We start from the raw sequence: 16,190 nt of genomic DNA, 5'->3' as shown, positions 1-16,190 counted from the left end.
GATCCAATCACTGAAGCTTACTATTAAATACAACTTTGTGTAAATAAAGGTTTTCATGAACAACAACAGTCTCCATAAATACCACTATGCGATTTAGGCATGAAAACAGTTAAAAAAAAAAAAAAAAAATCAACTTGATAACACAGGTGCTGCTTATAGACTTCATTACAAATTTACTGCATATAATGCAGTGGACTGTGAATGAAAGTTATCAAAAGCAGCCCTGATCTGAGAGAAATCTTTTCATTACATTTTTGTAAGGTTTGCTTAAACAACAAAATCGGCTTGATGCAAATACCAAGCTCTGAAGTATGGTGTAAATGAGGACAGTCATTAAGAAAAAAATTTTTTTCCTGGGTACAATGTGTTTTTCTTACTTTTTTTTACTGAAGTATACTTGATGTGCAATATTATATAAGTCACACGTGTACAATGTAGTGATTCACAATTTTGACTAGTTATAAAGTTTTTACTTGACAGAGAACTTTCCCAAAAGGCTTCTGATAGTTCAGGAAAGGTACACACGTTGGTTCCGAGTGATACTTACCTTGCGGTAAATCATATGGCACATGGCTACTCTTAACCTCATCCCCGCACACTGAACATGATAGAAGTATAAGTGGTGCAGAATGGCCAAAACGAGCGTGCAGGCACTCAGCACTCCGGCATAGCCGTAGGCTTTGTACAAAGCAGCAGAATCAGTGGGATTGTAGTTTTCAAAATAACCAATAATTTTCCCCAAAATTATGGGCTGAACTACTCTGGTGCTTTCCTAAAAGTAAAGAAAAAAGCCTTAATTAGAAATACAAGCCAAACCCGTTTTTCTTAACACAAGCTTTACTTTTATTATTACTTGTTAAAAAGGCATTTTGACAAAATGCAACATTCATGGTTAACCTAAAAGAAAAATCCACATATCCACTATCTTCTATAACACAAGCAGACAACAGTTTTAACCTTAAGCAAAAATTTTACAAAGACAATAAAGCCTTAGTACATTGTGCTTCGTACACTGCGGATGCTCAGCAAATATTACAACCAGTGCTTTAGAAAACATTTGGCAAAATACCAAGTAAGTCTTAGCTGAAGATAAGCTGAGGAAGGGTAAGAAGTTTGCTTCCATATGAACAAGCCCTGCTGGCAGCCTGCCCCTGCCCCCTGTACTCTCAACGTCCCAGCCCAACAGAAAGTCAAGATGGTTCACGTACAGGAGACATGCTCCTGCCATCACCTTCTGTTTTAAGAGCCTTTATGAAATGAGACACTGGCATAAACACATCCACTCTTTCCCAACCCAAACTCCACATGTCCAAAGATCAAGAAAATGGAGCCCAGCTTCTGAGGGAGCATCACAAAGAAACAAAGCTTGGGAGGTTCGCAGGCTCTCAGCCCCAGGGGACGCTGTGTGAATATGTCTCTACCCACTAGAAGCTGGGATGCTCCTTGGAGTCAAAAATTAAACAGGACAGAAGCCAAGCTAAAAAGTGATGTCATCCATGGTTCTCCATCCGCCATACACTGCAGCTGCTGGTTTGGAAGAAATGTTACCAATCATCTATTCCCCAAGGCCAAAATTCAAATCCTAAAACCAATGAGTTCGGAGGCATTGATGCTTACCTCCTGAGAAAGACTTAGTGAAAGCAATTTTCTTTCCCAAAACTAAAGGCACAACAGCAACACTTGCCCACTCTGCCAAATGGCCACTCTGCCCGGTAACCTACTTCCTCCCTCTACTCACCCCTCCAAAGTTACCCTTCTCCCCCATCAAGGAAAACCAAACACTCAACACAAATCCAAGTCACCAAAAGTAAACACCTCCGCCCTCCACATCCTTTCCTCCACAGACTTCTCAAAAGAGAAAGTGCCGAAAGTTTGGAAATCTTTCTGGAACTCGGCTTTTCCTTTCAGGCAATCCCTCCTTACTGACACAGACATGGTAAACAAATGACAGGTTGAATTTGATAGCTCTCTTCTGTCCGTCTGAAGCTGAAGAACCCACACACAAGAGGAAGGGATGGAGACTCCAAAACTCCAAACGCGAAACAAAACTAACATGCAGGGCTTCCCTGGTGGCGCAGTGGTTGAGAGTCCGCCTGCCGATGCAGGGGACGCGGGTTCGTGCCCCGGTCCGGGAGGATCCCACATGCCACGGAGCGGCTGGGCCCGTGAGCCATGGCCGCTGAGCCTGCGCGTCCAGAGCCTGTGCTCCGCAACGGGAGAGGCCACAGCAGTGAGAGGCCCGCGGACCGCAAAAAAAAAAAAAACTAACATGCATTTTTTGCTCAACCAACTAGTACCCAATCAGGATATTTACAGAAAGCTGTCCCCGTCCCTCAAATCGGTGTGACATCAAACCCCAACCCTCCTGTCTTGCTCTACACACATGTTCACAGGCTGCACCAGCTGCCTCGCCTTCCATGAGGTCACGGAAGGTTTCATCTACTACAGACAAGTAAGGGAACACTGTTTAGTTGAACAATCATGATGAGTAAGATCATCAGATCAGAACAAGATAATCGGCTCTCAAGGACACAAAGGCTCACTGTTCCATTTTCAGCATGCCCCTTCATTCACCCCTAGAGGCACTAAGAGTTCATGGAAGAGTCCCTCATACAGTAGATGGTAAAACACACTGTTTAGAATTTACTGAGATGGAAATCTGGAGGCTTACACAGAGAAGCAAGAATGTCAAACTGTACACACGGGCAGTCCCAGCCCGGGTATGGCCAAGGGCAGCCCGGTGCTGCAACCTACAAACCTGGGACTCTCCACCAGAAGCCCAGTGGTAACACTTGCCGTCCCAAACTTGCCTAAAACTTATAATTATCTTTGGGAATCACCGTTCCGTGTTACTCAGCTCTCCGTTTGAGCCTAATGTCGGAAACCCACCAAAGAGAATACCGACAGATGCAACAAATTCAGCAAAAAAGAGTACAAAATAAAGGCAGGTCACTACTGCCTAAGCGTCATGATTTTTTCACTGAGACCGTCTTTAATAACTCAGTTGAGCAAACAGTCTCATTAAGGAGTAATGCCAGGGACTTCCCTGGTGGTCCAGTGGTAAAGAATCCGCCTTACAATGCAGGGGACACAGGTTCAATCCCTGGTCAGGCAACTAAGATCCCACGTGCCGCGGGGCAACTAAGCCCACGTGCCACAACTACTGAGCTCGTGCACCTCAACTAGAGGCCGTGTGCTCTGGAACCCGCACGCCACCACTACAAAGCCCACGCACCCTGGAGCCTGTGCTCCACAACTAGAGAAAACCCGTACGCCACAACTAGAGAGAAGCCCACACACCACAACGAAGATCCCACGTGCCGCAACTAAGACCCGATGCAGCAAAAATATTAAATGAATTAAATAAATAAACCTTTTTTTAAAAAAAAAAAAGAGTAATGCCAGTACGTGGCCCAAAGCTTCCAAACTGCTGTCTGTTCCTGAGCCTAACCCTCAACTAGTGAGAAATAAAACAACTGAAACAATATTCATCATCAAACCTGAAACTAACCAAGTGAAAACTTTCTGGATAAGCAGGAACAAGGTCAAAAATTGCTCCAATAAACCCTTCATCTTTGGCACCAACTTATGACCCAGTGAATATTCTTTCCACGAACCAACTGAGAATACAGTTCTTATTCTTTCACAAGAATTCTTCACAACTGCAAAACCATAAAGGATTTTTAAAACAACCCAATATAATACGACAAAGCCCCAATGTTCGACGTTTCACAAGAGTCTCTCAGGCAAATATTTCTGGGTGGAGTCCTTCGCATTCAGCCTCCTGAAAGCACCTCACATTTAACCCCACCTCTTACTTCTTAGGGGTATTTCTTACACAGTTTGATGGTAGAACTTCCCCAGTAGGTACAGTTTCTCCTCCATGTTTCCCCATGTTCTTTCTTTCTAGTTTCTCCTCCATGTTTCCCCATGTTCTTTCTTTCTCTTTCTTCCTTCCTTTCTCTCCTTCTTTTTCTTTCTTTCTTTCTTTCCTTATTTATTTATTTTATTCGGCTGCACCGGGTCTTAGTTGTGGCATGAGGGATCTAGTTCCCTGACTAGGGATCGAACCCGGGGCCCCCCCCCGCACTGGGGGCACAGAGTCTTAGCCACTGGACCAGCAGGGAAGTCCCTCCCCCATGTACTTTAAATATTTCTTGCCCAACTCCATCATCTCTGAGTCATGAGGGAAAAAAAAATTACAGGAAATAGAAACCATCTAACACACAAAGAAACAAATGAGTGAGCTTGGGGGGAAATGAATAGGCAGTTAATTTTTAGAAACTGGGGAAGAAGTGACCAAGTTAGAGTTGAGAAAGATACAGAGGCTAAGGAGGAAAAGCAGTGGATCTGGAGAAATAATCACCACCAGGATTCTGTATCTGTCTTTACTCCTCTTTTCCACAGTGGCCTTCGTTGTGACTGCATCACCTCGAGGAGTTAAGAGCCCTCACAGGCCTGAGGCCCAGCCTCCAGGAACTGGTTTAGGTTCAACAGATGAGGGATGGAGCCTTAAATTCCCTCTCCCTGGAAGATTCTGGATGCAGAAACTAACCTCATGTAAACATCTGCTATCTTCCTCTCCTGCATCACCATGGCATCTGAGTCTAGAGGGGCTACAGACCTGCTCTGAATGACTTACAAGTACCACCAAGGGTTTTAATCAGAATTCCATGAGACATATCGTACTTCCAAGAAAAACCTATATGAACACAAGTCCTGAGGTTCCAGCTAAACGGGGGGAGGGGGGAGCCTTATGAGAGGTTACTAGGAAAAGCAGGGTAAACAAGTTAAGAAAGGTAGAGTTGGATTCCTTATGCAAACCCAATCTTCATTGACAAGATTCTTTTGTGATTTAGAGCCAACCTTCTCTTCCAGGTACAGAGAAGGAGAAGCCCTTACAAATGGAGTTATCCATGTAAATGCCCTGTGTCTATTTCTCAAAATACAGTCAGCTCAAAATAATCTTCACTCCAGAAAGTCACATTCTAGGGTGGTGCATTCTGCTACCTTTCAACATTATTCTGTTTTTCTATTTTTGAAATGTTCTTTAAAATCTTCGGGGGGGGGGGGGAACCAAAAAAACACACTGCAGGAAGCAGCTGAAAGAGGAGCACAGAGCTGTTTTCAGAAAAAAAAGTTGTTCTCATAAAGGCTTGGCTCTGCGAGCCTTCACTGGAAGCTGTGGTGGAAGAGGAAGCCTCAGGACAGAATGGAAAGAACACTGGCCTAGGAATCAGAACGCTGTGCTTCAGAACCCAGGTCTGCCACCTGCAAGTCACGTGACCCCCTAAGCCCATCATGTGCCCTCCTGCACCTCCAGGGCCTTGTCTGTGGAAATACTTGCCTTGTCTACCTCAGAGGAATCCTGGGACAGCTAAATGCAATACAACAAACAGCTCAAAGTGCTCTGAAACCAGCATAAAAACAAGTGTAAGCTATGATCACTTTATCATCCAGAAGTTCTGGGAAGAGACCTGTTCTATTCTGAACGGCAGAGGCTGGTTTCACAAAGGGTTGGAAAACTCATTGCTTCTTACAGGTGATCATAGCAGAACAAGCACTCTTGAGAAGTCATTCATAAAAGCCAACTTTTCTGGAAAGTAATAAAAAGTTTCGGTTCTAAGCAGATTTTTAAAATGTGAACCACTATAAATGCAGTCTTGTAAAAATGAGTCACCTACTTGCCTGACTTCTTAAAAAACGACGGGTTGAGAAGGGTGGGGGGATGAGTGAAATAGGTGAAGGAGATTAAAAGGTACAGTCTTACAGTTATAATATAAATAAGGCAAGAGAATGTAACGTAGAGCACAGGAAATATAGTCAATAATATTGGAAAACTTTCTATGGTGACAGAGGGTAACTAGATTTATGGGGGTAATCATTCTGTAATGTATAGAAATATTTAATCACTACGTTGCATACCTGAAACGAATATAATATTGTAAGTCAATCATGCTCCAATTTTTTTAAAACTTTTAATTGTTATAATAAAAACTTACATACGTTTAAAAAAAAGGAAAGAAAATTGATTGAAAAGCATCACCCTCATTTATGACTCAAGGTCATCACTGTGGGTATTACTGATATCTAATGGCTAATGTATACACTCAAGAACCAGCAGGGCGCACACAGCAGGTCTGCTCTGCAGGTCCCCCATATCCTTTGCTCGATGCTCCCTCTACCTCTCCCTTGCTGTGTGGCCCCCAGTGACTGCTCATGGCCCACAGTATCTTTACCACCAGTAGCCATCCTCAGTCTTCTGGGTTGAGTGGCAGTGAGAGACATGTGGAAGGAAATGTTGGGAAATAGATGCAAAGGCCCAGTACAGCTCTCAGGGAAGCGGAGGATTCTGCTTACTTCCAATCCATCAGATGAGTTCCAAAGTAAGTTTAAACAAACATGTGCCTTCCTACAGGCTCCACCTGGACCAGAGACAATCAGTAAAAGTGGCCTCAGAAAAAGGCCAAATGAGGCCTTTCTAAGGGTAAGGTGGGGGCCATTTCTAAGGGTCCCGGGAATAATACATAGCCCCTCAGGCCACTCCTCCCCTCTCAGGGGAAGGGACTGGGCCAACCCACACTTGCTCTTTGAGGTCACCCCACTTACACAGCAGCAAGCAGGCAGAGACCTCCTCTCTCAGGAGAAGGCCCCCGATGACCTTGGGAGGCAGCCTCTGCGTCTCTGGCCCAGGCAGAGGCTTCAGGCTCCTCCTCTCCAACCTGAGGGCCCTGGGCAGGCAGAGACCCGTCCTCCCCACCTGCGGTCCCCAGGAAGGTGCACACAGGAGCCAGGCGTGCTGGGAACTCGCTGGTTGTTCTGTTCTAGTTAGGGGTGGCCTGCAAGAGCTCCATGTTCAACATCAGTCTGGTACCTGTTTCTCCAAGCATTAAGATCACTCCTCAATTATCAGAGGACAGAGGTTTTCATACTTCAAAATTCTAATCCCGAAAGCCTCGCCCTGGGCTGGAATCACCTGACTCTTCCCGCTGGTGCTGCGGTAGTGCCGGGGGAGGCCCCGCCTGCACTGTGGGTGGTCACAGCACACTCCATGGGAATCATGGATGATCCACGAGGCACTCTGTGCACCAGAGGAATTAAAAGAGGGCTGGAGGTCACAAAGGAAGAAACATCTGCGTTTTAGAGAATCCAGGACGGAGTACTGAGTATACATCTTCCACTATCTAAAATACGAAGACCAGGGACTTGCCCGGTGGCGCAGTGGTTAAGACTCTGCGTTCCCCATGCAGGGGGCCCAGGTTCGATCTCTGGTCAGGGAACTAGATCCCACATGCATGCCCCCAGAAAGAGTTCGCATGCCAGTGGTTAAGAATCCACCTGCCAGTGCAGGGGACTCGGGTTCGAGCCCTGGTCTGGGAAGATCCCCACAGGCCACGGAGCAACTCAGCCCGTGCGCCACAACTACTGAACCTGCGCTCTACAGCCCGCGAGCCACAACTACTGAGTCCATGTGCCACAACTACTGAAGCCCGAGCACCTAGAGGCTGTGCTCCGCAAGAAAAGCCATGACAAGGAGAGGCCCCCGCACCACAACAAAAGAGTAGCCCCCGCTCTCCGCAACTAGAGAAAGCCCGCATGCAGCAATGAAGACCCAATGCAGCCAAAAATAAATAAATAAATAAATTTGTTGGGGGTAGGGGGGAAGAGTTCGCATGCCACAACTAAGGAGCTCACCTGCCACAACCAAATAAATAAATAAATATTTTTTTAAATAAAATAAAATACAAAGACCAGCAAGCAGCACAGATGATCACAAAATGGGCAGTTGCTTCATAAAATCAATTATTTAACTAACATTTATTGCCTCTAACTCAGTAGTTTTAATCACTGAAAACCCAAAACAGCACCTGAAAATGAGTTTTAAAATGTAACAGATCCTTATTAGCTCTGTCATAAGGAATGATTTTTAACGTCTCCAAAACAGCAGTATGTCAAACGGCAAGTCTAGGAGAACAGGAATATTTGTGTTGGATTTCAGGCTTCGTTTGACTACCAATAAAATTCGATGTTTACTTCTCCTTGAGCTTTAATGGCCCTCAACTCCCTGAACTCCACTGCCTGAGAACTAAGAGTTCTGCAAGTTATTATCCTAAGGACACAAATTTAGAATGAGCACCGTACGCCAGTCACAACACTCACCTAGGGAAGAGAGGCCACTGTCTAGTGTTATACTGTAAACCACCATGAGTTCTGCCACTTACTATCCTCACCAGTCCAGCTGCTCCTACCCAGCTATCACCCTAGGACCTCAGGCCTGGGGCACACCTGTGTGTGGGAAAGTGTATTCAGACAGCAGAACAGGAGAACTGCTCCACACCCCAGTAACCGACCTGGGATCCTCATTCTCGCTGAGCAAATGCAACTGCATATTCACAGGGGTGCAAGTTCTCAGCGAGCTCTCAGCAAGCAACTGCGCACTCTTACTAAAAAACAACACGGAACACTCCACCTGTGCCCAGATTATCACTGTCCCACCGTAGCCACCATCCAAGACCTACTACCTTCCCCCGGCCCATCTCAGGGAGCCCATCTGGAATGGTTTCGTAAAAGTGTGGATGGTTGTTTAGAACTTGGGTCACGGAACAGTCACAACCTCATCCACTTACAGCCGGTAACGAGTAAAAGGTGGTTTCCTAAAGGGCCTCTCCTGGTCCATCTAAATACAGCATGACACTGCTGCTAGTGTCAAAGCCCTAGGAACTTCTTCACCCAGGAGATGTGGTCGCCTTGACTCCGCCCTCATTTATGTTCCCATCTGGCTTCCTGCTCCAGGAAGTCCTTAGCATACTATTTATTATCCTTACACCAAGTTCAGGATGCATGTGTCTGAGACCATGGAAACAAAGCTCTCAAGACAAGCCCTCCTGACCCTGGACAAGCTCAGTCATTGAGACGGACATTCTCTTAAGTCAGAGCGTCCGAGATGGAACCTCAGTCCGTCCCTTATGCTTCGTGTGACCACAGGCACACTGTGTAACTACTTAGCACTCTGTATCTTCTTCTCTAAAATGGGGGTAATATAATACCTATGACTGTTGACTCAGCCAAAGAAATACTACTAATATCACATATAAAGTGCTTACAGCAGTTCTGGTACATAGTATTTTTCAAGAACTTAATATTTTTATTACCACACTAACAGTACTGCAGTCGCCACCACCAGTGCTACTGAGTAGGAGCCCCTGTTACTGCTACTAGTACTTCTAGTACTACTACTGAGACGAGCCCGCACGTTTGCCAGGTCCTCTACTCCCCCCTTTTCTGCCATGACTGCCCAACAACCAACCTCCTGAAAGAGGGGCCAGTGCTCTACCAGTTGCGCCTTATGCAGCCCCCAGGTCTGGTTTTCCTGGACCCCTAGCAGGAAGTACTACCGGGGCTGGACAACTTTGGAATCAAAGCTCCCAGCACCCCAGTGCGGCCGATTCCCTCTCAGGAAGAACCCCAGTTCCTGCGGCCTCTCCCTCTGTGTCTGCTTCTCCCATAAGCTGCCACAGCAAAGACCTGGAGCTCATGTTAGGATGGGATCCATCTAAAGTTTAGGGACCCCACCCAAGGGACCAACAGTGCAGGACAGCATGAAACACCTGCAGCTCGCTGCAAACCCAGCCACATGGGCCACGCTTTGAGACCAACCTGCCTTCACCTTCTTCAGCATCTGGTACCAAAGAGAAACTAGAGAACCAGGGACAGCAGAGAAAGACCTGCTTCAGGATACGATCCAACACTAAACCCTGAGGCCACTCATCTCTGCTCACCCCAAACCAGGCACCTGGCATGAGCTGCAGGCACACCCCGACGCCCCAAGGTTTCCGGACAAGTAGAATTCATGAGCGCTTGCTCTGTGAGGTCAGGAAATCCTACACACACAGTCCACACCAGCTTGCTGCCTGTATTTCAAACAGAGACTTACTGTGACTATGCAGAAACACCATCATTGGGACAGCTGTACACAGGTCAAAGAAGGGCTGGGACAGACTGAGGGGCTCCTGCACCCTCTCCAACCCCTGAGGAAATCGCATGGGTTTGCATCTCCACCCTGCCCTTCACAAGGCCATGGCAGTATCTAGGTGGTCAGTGCTCTCTCAAAGACGGAACACGGCCCCATATAGATGTCCCCACCCTCTGGCACAATGGCCAAGCCACCTTTGTCATCATGAGAACTCAATCTCCCAGGACCATCCAGTCACCTGTGAGGTGACAGAATTCTCTGGTTTCTCCAGTTGTGTGGGGCAGGCTTCACCTACCCAACTACCCACTGCCCGCAGTGCCCTTCAGGACAACAAAGCCTTTCAAACAAGAGCCACACAATAAAAAAATGGGTGGAAGACCTAAGTAAACACTCCTCCAAAAAAGACACACAGACGGCCCACAAACACATTTTAAAATGCTCAACATCACTAATTACTACAGAAACACAAGTCAAAACTACAGTGAGATTTATCACCTCACACCAGTCAGAAAAGCCATCCTCAAAAAACCTATAAACAATAAATGCTGGAGAGGGTGTGGAGAAAGGGAACCCTCTTTCACTGTTGGTGGGGATGTAAATTGGTACAGTCACTATGGAGAACAGTATGGAGGTTCCTCAAAAAACTAAAAATAGAGCTACCATGTGACCCAGCAATCCCACTCCTGGGCATATACCCGCAGAAAACCATAATTACAAAAGATACATGCACCCCAATGTTCATTGCAGCACTATTCACGATAGCCAGGACATAGAAGCAACTTAAGTGTCCGTCGACAGATGAATGGATAAAGAAGCTGTGGTACATATATACAACGGAATAGTACTCAGCCATAGAAAGGAACGAAATTGAGTTATTTGTAGTGAGATGGATGGACATAGAGCCTGTCATACAGAGTGAAGTAAGTCAGAAAGAGAAAAACAAATATATAATATTGCGTACATGTGGAATCTAGAAAAATGGTACGGATGAACTTACTTGCAAAGCAGAAATTGAGACACAAGGTACAGAACAAACTTACGGACACCAAGGAGGGAATTGGGGGCGGGGGGAGACAGGATAAATTGGGACTGACATATACACCCTACTATGCAAAAAAGAGATAACTAATGAGAACCTACTGTACAGCACAGGGAACTCTACTCAATGCTCCGTGGTGACCTAAATGGGAAGGAAATCTAAAAAAGAGGGGATATACGTATACATTAACTGATTCACTTTGCTGTACAGAAGAAATAACACAGCACTGTAAAGAAACTATACTCCAACAAAAATTTTAAAAAGAGCCACAGCTGCCACCTACAAACCACCTAGCAGACCCATCTCACCCCCAATAAAAGCATATTTATGACAACTCACCTTCTCCACCTAAAACAACTCTTTCACAGCAACTGCATCTTCTATCCCTCCTGCTCTCACACACTCACAGGCTGGCCCTGTCCCTACGGCAGCACTAAGGTACCACAGAGAGCACGAGCCACCCAGGTGGATTTGCAGCAGACCTCCAGCAGGCTGCAGCCGGAATAGGCAGGCCGACTGGCACTGTGCCCCCAGGGAGAACTGTCTCACTAGGGGATCTTAACCCAGAACCTTCTGGGTCATGGTGGTCACTGACCTCACAGCTTTCTGCCTTAGGTTCTCCCCTGCACATCCCCCTCCTACACCCTCTGCAAACTACCAAGGCTCTGCTTTCAACCAGCAATCCACCCCCACAGCCAGGGACCGAAACCAGAACGTGTGGTGCACAGAACTCGTGGTGAAGCTGGAGCTCCTCCCCGTGGGGGGCTTTGGCTCTCAGTGTCCGGCCCGCTGGGAAGGGCCAGCCCAGCGAAGGGTGTGCTCTTCCGAGCTCTGGGCAGCTCCAACCCAGATGCAGGGCCACGGGTTCTGTTCCGCTGGAAGGGGGAAGGTGAAGATACCTTCTTAGGAAAGCATTTATCAGATGTGACCTGGTCAAGTTAACAGTTATTTGTTGAGCGTCTGTAAAATGTCTTATGTTGTCGTGGGCTCAGGTCCAAGTTTACTTTCTCCAAACCCCAGGGCACATCTTCTTTGAGGTTTTGCTGGATTTTCTTTTGGTCAAGGATCACTTTCAGCAGTTATACGGAGCACCGAGAACATCCTAACATAGTATGTCTTTCCTTTTCAGCACCATCCCTCCATGACACTATGTAACCCCCTGGAGGTCCACTCCTTGTAAGGACCTGTCCATTCTAAAGCTAAATACAACCGCTGGGCTACACGTTTCCTAGACAAGGTTTATCCTCGGACCTTAAACGACTGGCCTCTCCCCACCCGTCGCATCCGTCTCATTACTGAGCCACATACACCGAAAAGCAATGCGCTGTATGTAACAGCTTTTACCTCAATTAACGTAAAAATCCCCAAAACTAAATAGGATTTCCAGTAACACTTTATGATCGCTTTCGTTAAAGAAGGCTCCCGTGTATCCTTCTCGGCTCTCAACACTTCTTGATCCCAGTACCTGCAATGAGAAACCAAGCACAGTAAAGAACAGCCCTGCCACGGGTAAAACAGGGGCGGTGGCAGAGCGGAAGATAGGCCTTCACTCCAGGGCACTCTGTGGCTGTCCCATCAGTGCTGGTTAACTGCTTGCAGGGCTCCGGAAAGAGGAGGGTGCAGACCCTGAAGGACCAGAAAAACAGGCTCTGAGGGGAAACAAGTTACTTCCAAGCTTTGCTGTATTGACAGCACCACGAGTAGCTCAAGAGGGCAGACAGCCTCCTCCAGGGACACCACCTCTGGGGACAGAGCTCAGCATCCAGGGCCTTGGCTCCCCTTCCACAAACGCACAGGAAACACGGGGCCCCCCGGCCTCTAAAGTGGGCGAAGCCCAGGGTCGGCCCCAGGCGGGTGAGCGTGCAATGTCATGGGTGAGGAGGCTGCAGGAGAACCCAGAGGAAGGCAAAGCCCACTCCAAACCACTGCCACACGCAGAAGCTCTCACCTTCCTTCCCCTCCCCCTCACCGCCTGCTACTCACCCCTGCAGCTCTTCCCCCAGGTGCTTGGAGCGATCCTCCGGAAGCACTGAGTACATGTCATCTTCTTCTAATCTGCGTTTGTGACCGATTTTAAACAAGGGGTTTAGCCACCTGTTAAAAATTAAAGGAGAGTGACATATATCCAAACTACACATCTGTCTAATTAGAATCCCACATCGACGGCCTCTGTCTTTAAAAAAATTAAAAATTAAAAAAAGAGGCCTACAGAAATAGGTCTACATTTTAAATATAGAGATATGGGGGAAGAAAATTAGATGCGTGTTTACACACACACATACACACACACACACACACACACACACACACACACACTCACTCTCTCTCTCTCTCTCTCAACTCTATACGCTGAGAGGCCCTGGAAGAAGTGACACACTGGTAGCAGGGAGCATTCAAGTCTCCAGATCTTGGTGTTTTGTTTTTTTAACATACACAGTAATCATTTTTTTTATTCTTCTAATGAAAACTTTTAAGGTCAACTCCCAGCAGCTTTCAAATAACACAGTATTATTAACCACAGTCACTATGCTGGACATTACATCTCCATGACTTATTTCTTTTATAACTGAAGTTTGTGCCTTTTGGTCCCCTTCACCCAGATCTCGGCTTTTTAATATCCTTCCTAAGAGGAACCAGTGCTCCTTGAAGCAATGGCTGATTCCAAGGTTGGTTCAGTGTGTGTCAGCACCTGACAATTAGCTTTTTTCATCATAAGTGCCTGCCTGACATGCACCCAGCCCTTGACCCCAACAAGGCAGAAGTGCAGGTACAAGCTCACCACGTGCACGTGCTCTCCCTCCCTCCCTCCCTCCCTCCCTCCCTCTCCCTCTCTCTCTGGGGCTGTGTGACCTCAGGTGTGCCTTGTACCCTTCAGGACATGTGAGCGATAAATCTTGCCATTTCAGAACTCCCTCTTGGTTGTTGCTGAGACATGTCTCACAATCTTAAGAACCACAAGGGCCGGTCCAGCCACAACATGGGCCCCAAAAGAGGAGATTTCTGTGCAGGCTGCTATAACTAGACCAGGTCCAGGTGAGTAGAGCCCCAGGCATTCCCAGCAACAGCATCACCATAGACAGGCCAGGCCCAACGGCAGAGAAAGTACAAGATGGGCCTGGACATCTTGCACCCTAAAATAAGGAAGCTCTAAAGTAATCACAAGGATGTGTGCAAAAGACAGAGAAGCCGGCTTGAAGGGCTCTTGCTAGCCAAATCTGGGATACTTTAGGTATTAAATAAATGTCAGTGAATTATAACCCATTAAATAACAAAAGAATCCATGACTTTATTACTTCATGAACAGGAGAGAAGGGAAAACTGTTGCAGTCTAGATTGCAAACAAATATAGAAGGAACAATGGAGTCAGAAAATTATCAATGGAAGTTAAACCTCGTGGATGAAAGCTTGTGTGAACCATGACATTTACATACTCTCAAATCACCTCTCTACAAATTACTTATTATTAATGGAAAAAACAGTAACTATACAAAGGGCTAAAAAAACATTATCCAAATCCATTATGCATTATTTAAATAATGATTAATACGCAGAGACAGCCCAAAGGTTAACACCATTCTACTCACTTTGCCAGAGTAAGGAAATTTCCAAGGCCAGACAATAATAACCCATGAAAGCAGAGACCACACTTCTTTTTTTTTTTGGCTGTGTTGGGTTTTCGTTGTTGCGCGCGGCCTTTCTCTAGCTGCGGCTCTTGAGCTCTAGAGCGCAGGCTCAGCAGTTGTGGCGCACGGGCTCAGTTGCTCCATGGCACATGGGATCTTCCTGGACCAGGGATCAAACCCGTGTCCCCTGCATTGGCAGGCGGATTCCCAACCACTACGTCACCAGGAAAGCCCCACACTTCTTTTATTGCGTTATTCCTAGCACAATACAGGTAGAAAGGAGATGCTAAAGAATTCTTTGTTGAATAAATGAATGTCTATGAATTATTAAAGAAGCAGTAAGAGAGACTGAGCTTCAGATTTTGCTAACCCTGGTAGCTTGGCACCTCTACAGATCCCCAGACCAGGAGGCAGAAGACTGGATTCTAGTCCCTCAGTGGTACTGAGGCCCCAGGGCCTCAACTGTCCCCCCCATCTCCTTCTCCACTCCAGTTCAGCATCTCCGTGACCCTTAATATCTCTAGGTCTCAATTTCCTTCCAAAGTAAAAGTATAAATCTGCTAGCATCACCACTAAACAGGTTTGAAAAATGTTTTGCCATTTATCCTACACTTATTCCCTCCCAAAAACGCTCAGGGAATTAACAGTGGGATTTACCCTGAAAGGCCCTCTTTAAAAGTCTACTTGCACAGGAAAAGACGCTCAACATCACTCATTGTCAGGGCAATGCAAATGAAAACCACAATGAGATGCCACCTCACATATATTAGGATGGCTGTTATCTGGAAGGAAGGAAGGGAGGGAGGGAAATAAGTGTTGGCAAGGATGTAGAGAAACTGGAACTCTTGCACACTGCTGCTGGAAGTGTAAAATGGTATAGTCACAAAGGACAGATACTGTATGATTCCACTTCAATGAAGTACTTAGTCAAATTCAGAGAGAAACGAAGTAGTGCTGTCGTTGCCAGGGGCGGGAAGGAAGGAGAGTGGGGAGTTAGTGTATAATGACACACTAAGGCAGGATGAAAAGAGTTCTGGAAATTGGTTGCACAATGATGTGAATGCACTTCACACTACTGAACCATATGCTTAAAAATGGTCAAGATGGTAAATGTTACTTTATATGCATTTTACCACAATTTTTAAAAATGTAATGATACTTTGCTGCTTTCTGATTGCATGACCTTGAATTAGCCACAGGACCTCTCAGTACTGGCCTCCAGCAAACGGGGAGAACACCTGGGGATAATAACACCTCCCTGGGCTGCTGAGCCATCAACTGAAAGGATCAGTGTTGCTCTGAACACTACAAAGTCCCATCAGACAAAGAGCAGAGGTCACCATGACAGCGATCTTGAGGAATCCCATGTGGGCCCCAGCAGAAAACAGATGAAGTTGCTCAATTAGGCAAATGTCTTTCCCCATAGCTCTTGATTTAAGGACCCTCACAAATCCCTTCACTTCCCAAATCTGGGTACCATCAAGGCACGAAGGTTTTCACTTCCATCATGGCAAGCTCACTGACGGGAGCCTAAAGTATGTGTCGCCACCTGGAC

The 16,190-nt window shown here is 46.4% G+C and overlaps 1 protein-coding gene across 3 annotated transcripts in view; it reads right to left on the bottom strand.

Moving 5' to 3' along the window:
• The window catches only part of ABCC4 (ATP binding cassette subfamily C member 4), a 214,174-nt gene that overhangs the window by 156,982 nt on the left and 41,002 nt on the right, over positions 1-16,190 (bottom strand). For 2 of the 3 annotated variants that reach the window (XM_004273657.4, XM_049701021.1), the window contains exons 2-4: positions 12,996-13,106; positions 12,357-12,477; positions 548-772 (exon numbers count right to left, since the gene is read on the bottom strand). In XM_004273657.4, the coding sequence (XP_004273705.2) occupies positions 548-772; positions 12,357-12,477; positions 12,996-13,106 (457 nt within the window). Of the gene's footprint in view, positions 1-547; positions 773-11,911; positions 12,227-12,356; positions 12,478-12,995; positions 13,107-16,190 lie in introns of those variants that run through there. The other variant, XM_033435140.2, reaches the window with a different exon arrangement.

The sequence above is a fragment of the Orcinus orca genome, chromosome 18, assembly GCF_937001465.1.
Source record: "Orcinus orca chromosome 18, mOrcOrc1.1, whole genome shotgun sequence".
In the NCBI taxonomy this organism is placed as follows: Eukaryota; Metazoa; Chordata; class Mammalia; order Artiodactyla; family Delphinidae; genus Orcinus; species Orcinus orca.
Note: the sequence above shows the minus strand (reverse complement) of the source record. Positions and strands in the feature narration are given on the sequence as shown.